General features: G+C 43.9%; 1 protein-coding gene across 2 annotated transcripts in view; it reads right to left on the reverse strand.

Annotated features, from left to right (window-relative positions):
• NAIP (NLR family apoptosis inhibitory protein) overlaps positions 1-13,180 on the reverse strand; it is a 33,880-nt gene that overhangs the window by 2,693 nt on the left and 18,007 nt on the right. For both annotated transcript variants that reach the window (XM_046665485.1, XM_046665487.1), the window contains 5 exons: positions 11,066-13,174; positions 8,733-8,900; positions 7,442-7,594; positions 6,990-7,076; positions 4,933-5,097 (listed from right to left, as the gene is read on the reverse strand). In XM_046665485.1, the coding sequence (XP_046521441.1) occupies positions 4,933-5,097; positions 6,990-7,076; positions 7,442-7,594; positions 8,733-8,900; positions 11,066-13,174 (2,682 nt within the window). The remainder of the gene's footprint in view (positions 1-4,932; positions 5,098-6,989; positions 7,077-7,441; positions 7,595-8,732; positions 8,901-11,065; positions 13,175-13,180) is intronic.

The following is a 13,180-nucleotide window of genomic DNA, read 5'->3' on the forward strand; positions in this document are numbered from 1 at the left end:
GTGCTAATTTGGGCTTCTCTTTTGGTCTCCCAAGAGGACAGTGTCGAGGCACAGCGTGGCTGAGAAACAGGCTGAGTTAGAAGGGACATTAGAGGTTGAAGCAACCATGTCTCCCCTTGCAGAGAACAGGATGTGACATTGCTCACACTGGGTCTCCTGACTGCCTGCTACCGGGCACTCCACCTGTTGCGCAGAAGGGACCCCCCGTTACTGAGACGGAGGGTTCTGAAGGATGGGGCGCCTGGGCACTTAGCAGGCGGTTCTAATGTAGGTCGACTCCACTTTGGAAGTGGACGCCTAGCCAGGATTTTGTTTTTAGTTGCTAAGTCTCCCTGTCCTAATTTGGGCAAAGGTAAGGTTTGGTTTCACTCTAGAACCCAGGGCTGTAGCATGACTAACTTCAGAGGCAGAGGTACTGAGAAAATGTCTTCAGCTGTGTCCTGAGTAGGTATCTCCAGGAACATTTGAGAGCTATTTCTCCTCTCCAAACACGAAGGACCCTTCTGGAGGGACTCGTAGAAAGCCCAGACCTTCCACATTCATTCCCTTCTTTCCTGTTATGGCCATAGCCCCTAGTCCGCGTTGCGTAGGTCGCTGGCTCTGTGATGTGTCTGAGTGGCGGCTCCTGTGGGTAAAGTTCAAGTGCTGCTAACTACTGGGAAGCAGGGGCCTGTCAGCCGTGCCCCGAAGCAGCCGTGGGGAAGCGAGCCTGCTCTATTCAATCAACACAAAGCGTGTTCCTGCTCTGCGCCAGGCGAGTGTGCTGGGAAGAGAGAACACCTGCTCTTGGGGGAGAGCGACTGGGGTTCCCGGTCCCAGATCTGTGCGTGGTTCAAGTTCTAAAGAAGGCTTTGACCTAATGTAGTGAGAAGATGACAACGTACTAATTTATGTTACATGGAGATGAGAAAGACCATAACATTTAATGTTATTCAATTCTTCCTCTTAAAGTGGGAGGAAAGAAGCTTTACGGAAAAGGTCCTAAGTTGCTGCTTTTAGTAACATCTATAAAGTAACAGTGCTGAGCAGTAACAAACTGAGATGCAGCCTTTGGAACATGGCCTACAGAACCCTCTCCAGTCTGCCTTTGACATTACTCTCCAGTCTCTTTTCTCACAGCTAACTCCTGCCTCTTGCTCAGATGTTCCTCTCTTTTTCTCAAGTCCCTCAGATACGCCTGGTCCTCTTTCACTCCAGGCTGTGATATGAATGACTGCTCTGTTTGAAATGCTGTCTTCTCTCTCCCCTCCCAACTCTGCTTGGGCCAGCCTTACTTCAGGCCTCAACAGAAATGTCCTTTCCTCCAAGAGGGCTTCCCTGACCCCAAATTAGGTTGAGTTGTGCTGTCAGCAGAATGAGAGGAGAAAAAAATGAGAAAGAATTGGGCAGGAGCTATGTGCATACCAGCCAACAACTTCCCAAAACTGATCAAAGACATCAAGCCACAGCTTCAGTAAGTTCTACGACCCCAAGCAGAATAAATATAAAGAAAACCAGGCGAGGCATATTATGGTACAGCTGCCGTCTTAGTCTGCTCCGGTGGCCATGACAAGGCACCCCGCCTCCAAACCCAGGGGCACTGGACCTTAGGGTGGGGCTTCAAAACCTGAATTTTGAGGGGACACGGTTCGGTCCATAGCAACTGCCAAAAAGTAAAGCAAAGAAAAAATCTTAAAAGCCATCAGAGTGGGGAAAGATACCTCACCTTCAAGGGCACAACAAAAAGACTGACAGCTGACTCGACAAAAACGGCGGAAGCTGGAAATGTGAAAGAAAATAAGTGGCCAAACAGAGCTCTGTACTCGCTGAAAAAAACTATTTGAAAAACAAAGGTATAAAGGTAAGGGCCAGCCCGGTGGCCCAGCGGTTAAGTTCACACGTTCTGCTTCGGCGGCCCGGGGTTCGCCGGTTCGGATCCTGGGTGCGGACATGGCACCAATTGGCAAGCCATGCTGTCTTAGGCGTCCCACGTATAAAGTAGAGGAAGACGGGCACGGATGTTAGCTCAGGGCCAATCTTCCTCTGCAAAAAGAGGAGGATTGGCAACACTTAGCTCAGGGCTGATCTTTCTCAAAAGGAAAAAAAAAAAGCAAAATAAAAGACATTTCCAGACAAAAAGTGAGAAAATTCATTACCAGTGGACCCACGTGAGAGGAAACAGTAAAGGATTCTCGAGGCAGGAGGGGTGTGAGCCCTGACAGCTGCGTGGAAAGGCAGGTGAGACTGAGGAGCAGCAGCAACAGGCCCTGTGGGAACTCTCCCTAAACAGCTGTTTAAAACAGTGCTGTCTCCTGGGGTTTCAATTTACGTAGAATTAAACGGCAACAACAATGTGAAAGGCTTGAGGGAGGTGAGCGGGATTAAGCATTCTAGCATCCTACCTTGCATTAGTGTCTAACAGCCCGGGGACGCACATCTTAATATCTCAGATACAGCGAAGAGAACGTGGAACTCAAAAGATCATAGATGGGGAAAGTGGAATAAGAAATGAAGCAAGAAAGGAGAAAAAAGGAGCATCTATCTTGTGGGACAAATAAACAGCAAACAGATATAAATTCAACTATATCATCGGTACATTAAATATAAGTAGATTAATACCCCAATTAGAAGTAAAAGATTAAGAGACTGCATTTTTTTAAACCTAGCTATATTTTTTTACAAGAGACACACCCCAAATAAAGGGCACAGAAAGACTGAAAGTAACAGGAAGAAGACGTAAGGGGCAAACAGCAGCCGCAGCCAGGTGGGCGTGCGTGTGCCGCAGTGGCTGGGGTGTGCCGCGGTGGCGTGCGTGTGCCGCAGTGGCGTGCATGTGACGCAGTGGCTGGCGTGTGATGCAGTGGCTGGTGTGCGTGTGCTGCAGTGGTGTGCATGTGACGCAGTGGCTGGCGTGTGATGCAGTGGCTGGTGTGCATGTGCTGCAGTGGTGTGCATGTGACGCAGTGGCTGGCGTGTGCCACGGTGGCTGGTGTGTGATGCGGTGGCTGGGGTGTGCCGCGGTGCCGTGCGTGTGCGGCAGTGGCGGACTTTAAGGCGAGACACCTTACTAGAAGAAAAGAGGGCTGATCTGCCAGCAGGGTTCAATTCTAAACTGCAGGTACCGAGCTTTAAAACACAGAGAGCAAAAACAGAACTAAAAGGGAAAGAAGACAAATCAACAATCATAATGGGTGATTTTAACACACCTTCCCAGTTACTGATAGAACAAGCAGTCAAAAAAATCAATAAAAATATCAAAGATTTGAACGGTTCTCTCAACACTTGATTTGAACTGCAGAAAACTCATTCTTTTCAAGGGAAGATGGAACATTTACCCTATTATACTAGCCCATAATACAAATCTCAACAAATTTCAGACTTGAAATCATACAGTGTATGTTCTGTGGTAACAGTGAAATCAAGCTAGAAACCAGGAACAAAAAGATTCGATAATCCGCAACTATCTGAAAATTAAGCAACACGTTTCTAAATAAGTGGAGTGGCAAAAGCATGACAACTGAAATGAGGAAATATTTGAACCAAATGAGAATGAAAATGACACGTACAGCTCCTGAGAAGGAGCTAAACCCAGAAGTCAGTGCTCTGACTCTCCAGCTCAGGAAGTCAGGACAAAAAAAGAGGAAATTATACCCAAAGGAAGCAGGAGGAGATAATAGAGGTAAGAGCAGAAAGGAATGAATGAAGATACAAAGAGAAAGATTTTTAAAATAATAAAATTGATAAACCAATCAGATAAAAAAGAGAGAATGCATAAATTACCAATATCAGGAATAAAAAGGGATACTATTACCACAGACCATACAGACATTTTAAAAGATTATAAATATATAATATGGGCAACTTTAGATAAATTTTTTAATTTCTAGAAAAATATAACTTGCCCAAACTTACCAATCATAAAATATAAAAATACACCAATAGAAATCATCCACGATGAGATACAACTACAAAGGCATCAGAATGGCCTGAGTTGAAAGGTCTGACAATGCCAAGTAGTGGCCAGAACGTGAAACAACTGCTGGTAGGAATGGAAATTGGTACAACCAGGAAAACTGAGTATATCTATGCCATATGACTCAAATTCCACCTCTAGAAATACCTCCGTATATAACTCAAAAGTCTCATAGAAGAATATTCATAGCAGCATATTCAAAGTAGCCAAATAGTAGAAACAACTCCAATTCCGATTGAATGGGTAAATAAATTGGGGTGTATGTAGTCACACAATGGAATAATACATAGCAGTGAAAATCACTGAGCTCCAGCCCATGCGTCAACATGAACGAATATCACAAACAGAATGTTGAGCCAAGAAAGGCAGAGACATAAGAGTACCTGCTGTGTAGGGTTCCATCACACAGAAGTGTGAAAGAGGTGAAAGTAATGTTTGGAGAAAAAATCAGTACAGTGGTCACCTTTGGGAAGGAGGGGGTGTGGTGTCAGAGGAGGGACAAACGGAGGTTTCTGGCACGTTTGTGATATTCCACATTCTAATCTGAGTGATTGTTATCCAAGCGTGCGTAACATTTTCAAGCATGTGCACTTGAAAATTCATTGAGCTGTGCACTTAGGATTTGTGTACTTCTCTGGATGTGTATTAATCTTCAATTTAAAAAAAAAGAGTACTGTAAATGGGACTGCTTGGAGGGTCTGTGGCCAGGTGTCTGAAATGCTAGGTGTCAAGAACACACACAGACAAGGGTTTGCAGAGTCTCAAACGGGAGGCTCCCTTTTCCTTCCAAATCTGACCCAGATGAAGCTAAGTCCAGAGGACACTGGAGGGAACAATAGGATGCGTTAATTGCGAAACTGAGAAAGTGGGTTGAACATTTGTTGGGGGACAAATGTTTTATAGACACTTTTCAGCAAAAAGCTGGTGTATGACCACTGGCTTTCATGCAAGCTGAAACAGTTTATCTGGGGGTGGCTCACCAATTTCCATGAGGCTGTCATCATTCAAAGTCTGGTAAAATGAGAGGACTCGGAGACCCCGAAGATGCTCACACTGCTGGACGATCAGTTTGGCCACTTGATGAACGGCATCCCCAGTAGGAAGGATCAATTCTTCCAGGTTATCAAGAGAACCTAAAGTATAGGCTGGCAGAAGAGACAGGCTAGTGTCCATCCTGTGTTCCCAAACGACGGTAGTCTACAGCCTCAAAGTCACACGCAGGCCAGGAGGCCCGTGGAGCGCAGAGGCTGTTCCACATCCTCTCCCAGCCTACACCTTGATCCTCCAGACAACCACTGCCCCCTCCCCCAGCAGCCCCTCCTGCACTGCAGTCCAGAATGCCTACCCAGCTCCAGTTCCTCCTTTAGCCCAAAGCTTCCACTGGCCTCCAGGACACGCTCCTAGCTCCTCAGTGCCTTCAGCCCGCTCCCTTCCCACCCCACCTCCTGCTGTCATCCCCAGTGATCTCTACCTCTGCCCCCAGCACCAGAACCCCACAGTCCCCTACTCGCCTAGCCTTCCTTTACCCTTGACCCCTCTTAGCGTGGTATGTTATGGGTCACTTGATCTCTAGAAAGTTCTCTACTTCTGAAGCCTCACGGCTGGAAATGTTTTGAACACTTTCTAGCATAAAACCAAGTTCCAGGCTTATCTTTTACTTTCCCTGTCCCAGTTCTTTATCAGTCATATTTCTCCATGGACCCCTGGTTACTTTTAGGGATGCCAATGTTTAAAAGCTCCGATCGGGGCATTTGGTGATCTTGTTCCTTCGAGGCGCTTCCTGGGCTCTCAGGTGACTGAGCCGAGAAATACGTATATGTGTGTGTCTGTATAGAGACAGACATACAGGGATCTATACACGCAGATATCCAGACATCTATGACAGTAGGTTAGAAACTTTTAGTGCACACCAGCAGTTTGACACCTCAAAGTCCTTTCCAGCCTCCTCTTGCAACATTTATAAATTCCTTCTCCATCAGAGACGAAACTTGCTCATTGTTCTCCAGGTATTGTTGCTTGGTCAATGGTTGTAACGCAGCCGCCTCCCTGGCCCTCATCCTGCCTCTGCCGCCTCCACCCTCTTGCTCCTCCCTGCCCACAGGGCCGCCTCCAAAGGCAGGAGAGAGACAGGAGGAGGACGAGGTCTCAGCACGCTATCGTTTGGGGAGCGTTACTGCTCCACCCTCATGTCTCCACCGACTCCCCTTATATTTTCCTGTGTTAAAAACAGGATGACAGGCCCCAAGTGGAGTCCCTTATGCTAAGCCCCACGTCACCAAACCAAGACTCTCCCAGAACTGGAATCTTAAGCAGTCAGTCAGGAATGGCCTGGATCAGTTAGGTGATCTGCCTGACAGACCCCTGCCATCTTCTAAAGGAAAATAACTTCGCAGTAACCAACCCGAATTTTTGCCAGTATAACTTCCTTGTCCCGCCCCTTCTGCCTATAAATGGCTTTCATTTTGTGCAGCTCCTCCTTTCCACCTCCTAGATTGGGTGCTGTCCCATTCGAATCCATTTTTGCTCAAATAAACTCTTAAAATTTTTAATATGCCTCAGTTTATCTTTTAACACCTGTTTGAATTTTTTCCACGAGCATACATTACTTTTGTAATCATAAGAAAAGAATTGGGGAAAGTATTTCAGCTCTTTCTATAGGTACCATTTTGTTAAATCGAGGTTTTCACATCCTGAGTTTTCTTAACATTAAAAGATAGTTTTACCTGTATTCTAGAAAGTTCTGAAACAACAGGGGCTCAGCATGTTTGGAATGGGTACCTGACAATGAAATTGCATAGTGCTGTAATGACCAAGTATGTGTTCTAAGAAGTCAGTCGCTCTGATGACGTTGCCTTGAATGAGACTGAGTGAGATCAAGGCGTCTGGAGGGTGGAAGACGGGCAGCACTGGCCCTTCCTCCTGATGCGCAGGGCAGCTAAGACCGACCACAATTGCTGTAGCTAAGGCGAAACAGGAGAAGAAGGATTGGGCACAAGAGAATAAAGAAAAAGTAAAAGGCACTATTTTGTAAACATACCAAATTTTTCAGCTGTTTCCCTATCAGGAAATTCTTGGTGTCCAAGATTTAGTATCTTCAGAGAAGTAAAATTTGGCAAAACAATGACTATAAAAGGGAAAATAAAAATTGTCATGTCAGCTACGTCTCTTATACTAAAAAGTAATCTGCTTAAAGAGTATTTTAAAAGTGATATAAATCAATATAATAATTCAGATTGAATTAATTAGTATGACTAAGTAGATAAAACAAATCTTTGCTTGGAAAATAATTCTAATAACTAGAAATGTTTAAACTTCTAGAAACAAACTCACCTTATTGTTTGAGAATTCATTTAAGATCAGATATCTATTACAATAGTTTTGTTCTTTGACATCAATTGCATACTTAAAATTTGTTTTTAAAAAATGCTTAAAATGACTCTGTGTCCATGGAAGCATCTTAAACCAAAATTTTACGATTATAGCTCTTACCAAATGGGATAGCTTTAAAAAACTGTCCAGAAAACTTAATTTCTTTGAGTTTCTTGCAAGAAGCAAGTACAGTCATGAGAGACTCAAAATCCGAAAAGAAATTACATTGCAGGTGGAAAACTTGAAGGTCTGGAGAATTCTGAATTAATCTGACTGTAAAATATCAAAGATTTCAGAAATTAGAGAAGATTGCAAACTTCTATCAGAATTAGCCATATCATTTACATTTTGTTTCAACAATACTGAATTAAAAGAAAGGACCACAATGGAACGATCTAAGAATCAGGCCACTTTGGGCTTAGGTTTGAGTTCTCTAACTAGCAAGCCTTGTGCACTTGGGCTTGTGGTTGCTGACCCTCTCTGGCGGTCAGTTTTCTCTTCTATAAAATGAGGACATCAACTCAGTAAGGTCACCTTCAGCTTTGACATCCTAATGTCTCTAAGTTTGCACATGACATTTACCCAATAGGAATACTATACAAAGACACGAAAGCAAGGACAATGCTGAAGCAAAACCTGAACGGATGCAAAACTTGCCGAGAAATTTAAGAAAACTACCACTTCCAGCTTCAGCTGCCTGAATTTTTTTGCATGCAACTCTGCATGTCAGTTCCACAGACATTTACTTTTCCTCTGTCTGTCCTAAACCAAGGAATTGATGAAGGCTAAGTCGTTTTGCTAAATGATGTACTTAAGAAAGATGGCCGCGCAGGCTGTCCATCAACCAGGAGGATAGGCTGATGAGAAAGAGCAAGATGCTTCTGATCGCCACGGCTTGGCAGACCTCCTCCCCTGACCTGGCACATCTGTAAGTTGCAGTGTAACAGCAAGTTAAACAAAACGAAAGAAAAGAACTCTACAAACTGTTTGGAGAGGCAGTATACCAGTGGCTCAGAGCTCAGACTTAGCGGTCAGAATTCCTGTGTTCGAATCGCAGATTTACCACTTCCTTAGTTGGGTGACCTGGAGCAAATTATTTGACCTCTTTATACCTCAATTTCCCCGGCTGTAAAATGAGAATAAAAGTAGTGCCCTTCCTCATAGAATGGGCATGAGGATTAAAGGAGTTGATATTTGTCAAGTACTTAGAACAATTCCTAGCAGGTAGTAAGGACTCAGTAAGGACGAATGGCTCTCTGCTTCCTTAATGAGAAAGAATGCTATGCCCACAGTTTACCACGGAGACAGGCGGCCCCTCAGACCCAGGGAGGTTTTAATTCTTAAATAAATTGTTGGCCAAGTAGCTCTTTCAAGTGCTGTAAAAATAAGTCAGTCCAAGTGCCACCCTTACCTAGTTTGGAAGGACCATGCTCAGCTGCAATACGGATCAATAATTTCTCCATATGGTGGAGATTTAGGAAGTCTTCAGGAATGACTGAAAAAACATTTTGTTTATCATCCAGATCCACAGACAGCTCTTTCAGGCACAGGAACTTGTCCAAATTAGGAAAGAGTTGATCTGCAAAGCAGCACACAGCTCTCCATTATTAGTGTAAGGAGTTCCAAATGGAAAACTTAAAACTGTCTTGATTCATCAAGCTATTTTCATATGAAAACCTTTCACATACCTAAAACATTCTTTTTTAGAAAGTACATATACGAGGATACTGCTTTTTGCAGCATTTACTGATTATCTACTATATGAGAAGACCCGTGCTACTGTCTGGAGTCACAAAAATAAAAGGACGTCTCCTGAAAAATGGTGCTGAGACAACGGGACTTCCACATGCAGAAGAATGAAGCTGGACCTCTACCCCCCCACCACCATATACAAAATTAACTCAAAATGGACCCACAGCCTAAATATGAGAGCTAAAACCGTACAACTCTTAGAAGAAAACATAGGGGTAAATCTTCATGACCTCGAATTTGATAATGGACTCTTAGATATGTTTCCAAAAGCACTAGCAAAAAAGAAAAAATAGATAAATCAGACTTCATCAAAACTTAAAACTTCTGTTCATCAAAGGACATTGTGGAGACAGTGGAAAGATAATCTACAGAACAGGAGAAAATGTCTTCAAACCCTATGTCCAATAAGAATTTAATATCCAGAATACTGGAGGAGAATACAAATAACTGTTAGAACTCAAAACAGAAAGACAACACCATTTTTAAAATGGGCAGAGGACTTCATAGACGTGTCTCTAAAAAAGACACGGACAGCCAATAAGCACATGAAAAGATGCTCAACGTCATAAGTTATCAGGGCCATGCAAAGCCAAATTACAATGCGATACCGCTTCACAGCAACGAGGATGACTTTTGATGAAAAAACAAACGTTGACAAGGACGCAGAGCCCTCCCACGTTGCTGGTGGGAACGTAAACCACTGTCACTGAAGAAGACAGTTGGGAGGTTCCTCAAAAATTAAAATAGATTTGCTGCTATTAATAGAATTGTGTTATTAATACAATTCCACTTCTGGGTATGTATGCAGAAGAACCGAAAGCAGGGACTCAAAGAGGATTCCGTGCACCCGTGTTCACAGCAGCATCACTCACACGAGCCGGAAGCAGCAGGGCACGTGTCCATCAACAGATGAACAGCAGATAAGCAAAATGTGATAGGTGTGGACAATGGAATATTATTCAGCTGTAAAAGGAATGAAGTTCTCGCACTCGCTACAATATGGAGGAACCTTGAACACATTATGATAAATGAAATAAGCCAGACACAAAAGGACAAATAGCGTATGATTCCACTTACATGAAATATCTAGAATAGACAAATTTAGGTGTTATCAGCGCTGGGGAGAGGAAGGAGTTATTGTTCAATAGGTACAGAGTTTCTCTTTGGGACGACGAAAAGGTTCTGGAAAAGGATAATGGTGATGGTTGCACAACACTGTAAATGTACTTAATGCCACTAAATTGTACACTTAAAAATGGTTAAAATGGTAATTTTTATGTATACTTTACCATAAGTTAAAAAGTATTTGAAAAAATGACCGAATTTTTCTAAATTTGAGGATAAATATCAACCCATAGATCTTAACAACATTCAGTGACCCTCAAGCAAGAATCTGTACAAAGCAAAGCACACCAGGCATATGACACATTGCAGAAAACCAAGGCAACACTTGCAACAATCAGAAAATGAAAAAAATTTAAATACCGTCTACGAAAGTATCAAAAAGCACAAGTACATAGGAATAAATTTAATGAAAGATGTAAAGTCTACACTGAAAACTCTCAAACATTGCTCAGAGAAATGAAAAGAGATACAAATAAATGGGAGAGCCTGCCTCCAGGTATATACTTCCCAGGGAGTACGAGCCGTTTCGTCCGTTACACAGGCAGAGCTAGGGTAATTCCCAAGCACCGCCTTGCAGATAGATCCTTCTTTTACTAACAACGAGTAATTTGTGTGCTTATTAAGAGGCTTCATTAGGTGATATTTTATTAATTTTATCGGAGTTATTTGAAAACCATTCTATTATTCAGAGGCCTTTCACAAATTCATACTGCTGACAAAAATACATCAGTGAAGGTTTACCTTACATCTATTCTCTCAGCAAGCATTTATGGCCTCACGCTTTCAGAAGTTTTCATCCCCCTAAAACTAAGGGTGTGAAAATAAACTTGCGTCTCAGACGGGCCATCCTAACCATATTCCGTGTACCTCGTAGGCAGGTGGTCCCTGAGACTTCCAGAGACTCCAGGGAAGTCAGGGTGAGAAGCAACTCCTGATCGGCTGCGCTCAGCTCAAACCTGCTTATGGAGCACTTGGTGAATGAGGCCTTGTATTGGTCGAGGGCCGGGCGGACGCTTTCCAGAAAGCCCCTGCTGTCGTTTAGGTGGAGTTCGATGTGCTGTGAAGCTGAGAAAACTGCCGTTAGAACCCTGAGCATCTCCTGGTCCACAGCGTCGATATCAGTCACATGGACTTCCAGAAGGGGAATCTTGTACGGCTTTGGAGAAAGTTTCCAATAGCCAGTGCTGATGTCTGGTGGTGCACTGAGTTGCATATCCAGAAAACTCTCGACGTTTTCCTCTTTTTCTGCTAAATTCTGCTCCCATTCTTTCGCCTGTTCAAAGGCAGAAGCATAGTCCTGATCGATAGTCGGTGCCTGTGATTTGTCCAAACACGTTTCCAGGACTGAAAGATCTAGTCTGCTTAACTTCCTTCCTTTTATTGAGAACTGGATGCTTCTCAACAACAATAGGCTTTCGGGGTGGTCAAAAAAGTACTGTGACTTAAGCATATTGAAAGTCAGGGTTCTCCCTTGAAGGAATCTCAAAATAAATGGAGAACATGCAGCAAGAGCATTGCTTTGATAAGCGATTTTTATGGCAAGAGCAAGTAAATGTTCTGAAACCTGGGAAAAGTAATATTTTGGAGATAATTGCCACAACACCCTAAAATATTCCATGTGCACTGAAATTTCTGGACGGTGTTTCAGGTAGTCATCAGATTCAGGTATATTCTCCAAGGACTCTTTCTTATCCACCAAACGAAGCAAATGAGAGACAACTTTTGGCCCTGCCTTTGTTGAAGCGTGACAGGAGACATAGTTGAAAAAATTGCTATAGGGAATTACAGCCATCAGGGATGAGTTAACTTCTCTCAAATAATGAAGTCCCAATTCTTGATCTTCTTGCCTGTCCGAATCCAGGAGTTCAGTCAGCCTCATGCCAGCAAGAAATTCTTGGAACGCAGGACTTAAAAACTGATAGACTGGCCTCAGTCTCTGTGCTGTGGATTTGCTCATCAGGCACATGGCCAGATCTTCGTCTTGATCAACCCCTGCTTCCACAAGGTCGTCATCGCGAAACTCAAAGCAAGATGAAAAAAATCCTTTCAAGGCCAGCTCCCCACAGGAGGACACAGTTGCCCTGAGAAGGTCAGCCGTGGTTTTGTACTTTAAGAAAAGGCATTCCATATAGGACTTGAAAACAGCCACGTCATCAAAGGACTGGTCAAGAGGATGCCGAAACCAGTGAGCACAGACTGCCACTACAAAGAGGGGAGTTTTCTGGATTCCCTGCAAATTTTTGTTCTTTCCAAAATGAATCATAAAGTTTCGCAGGCGGATCATGTTGTGTGAAAAGAGCTTCCGTAATATATAGATCGAATTATAGAAGGGAAATGCTTTGATCTCGAGAATCGTGTGTAGGTGTCGGTGGATGGCCCTGGCCCTGCTCCTACGGACCCCGATCAGTAAGCAGGTCCTTGACGAGTGGTTTCTTTGAATCAGCTTTTCTATGACGCGGGGGACTGAGCACATTTCTCTGAAGTCATCCAAAAGAAACAACACCTGATTCTTTAACTGCTGGATGATGGTCCTCAAGGACATCTCAGTGACAGAGTCTTCTGTCTCCAGGAGTTGGTCACAAAGGATGCTGGCCAGCCCCTGGTCCAGTCTGGCAGAGCTAAGGGAGACATAGAAGACCAGCTGGAACCTGTTTAACAAGGGGCAACCTCCTGATGCCCAGAGAAGAGCTATTTTCTTCAGGAGGACCGTCTTTCCACTACCAGCTTCACCCTCCACACACATGACAGAGTTCAAGGTGGCAAAGACCTCAGGCAACACCACAGGCTCTTGCACATGACTGCCGATGCGTTTTGAAGCGAGGGACAGGTCACAACCCAGCAACTGGTCAGTGGCTAGGCAGGGAGCGACTTCAAGCAAAGACGTGTTGCAGAAACGGGCGCTGGTGTAGGCTTTTCTCAGTCGCTCACTCAGACCCTTTGCCTCCTGAAACCACTGCGCTTCACCCTGGGCCATCTCTGCGG

Source organism: Equus quagga, chromosome 7 (assembly GCF_021613505.1).
Source record: "Equus quagga isolate Etosha38 chromosome 7, UCLA_HA_Equagga_1.0, whole genome shotgun sequence".
Classification (NCBI taxonomy): domain Eukaryota; kingdom Metazoa; phylum Chordata; class Mammalia; order Perissodactyla; family Equidae; genus Equus; species Equus quagga.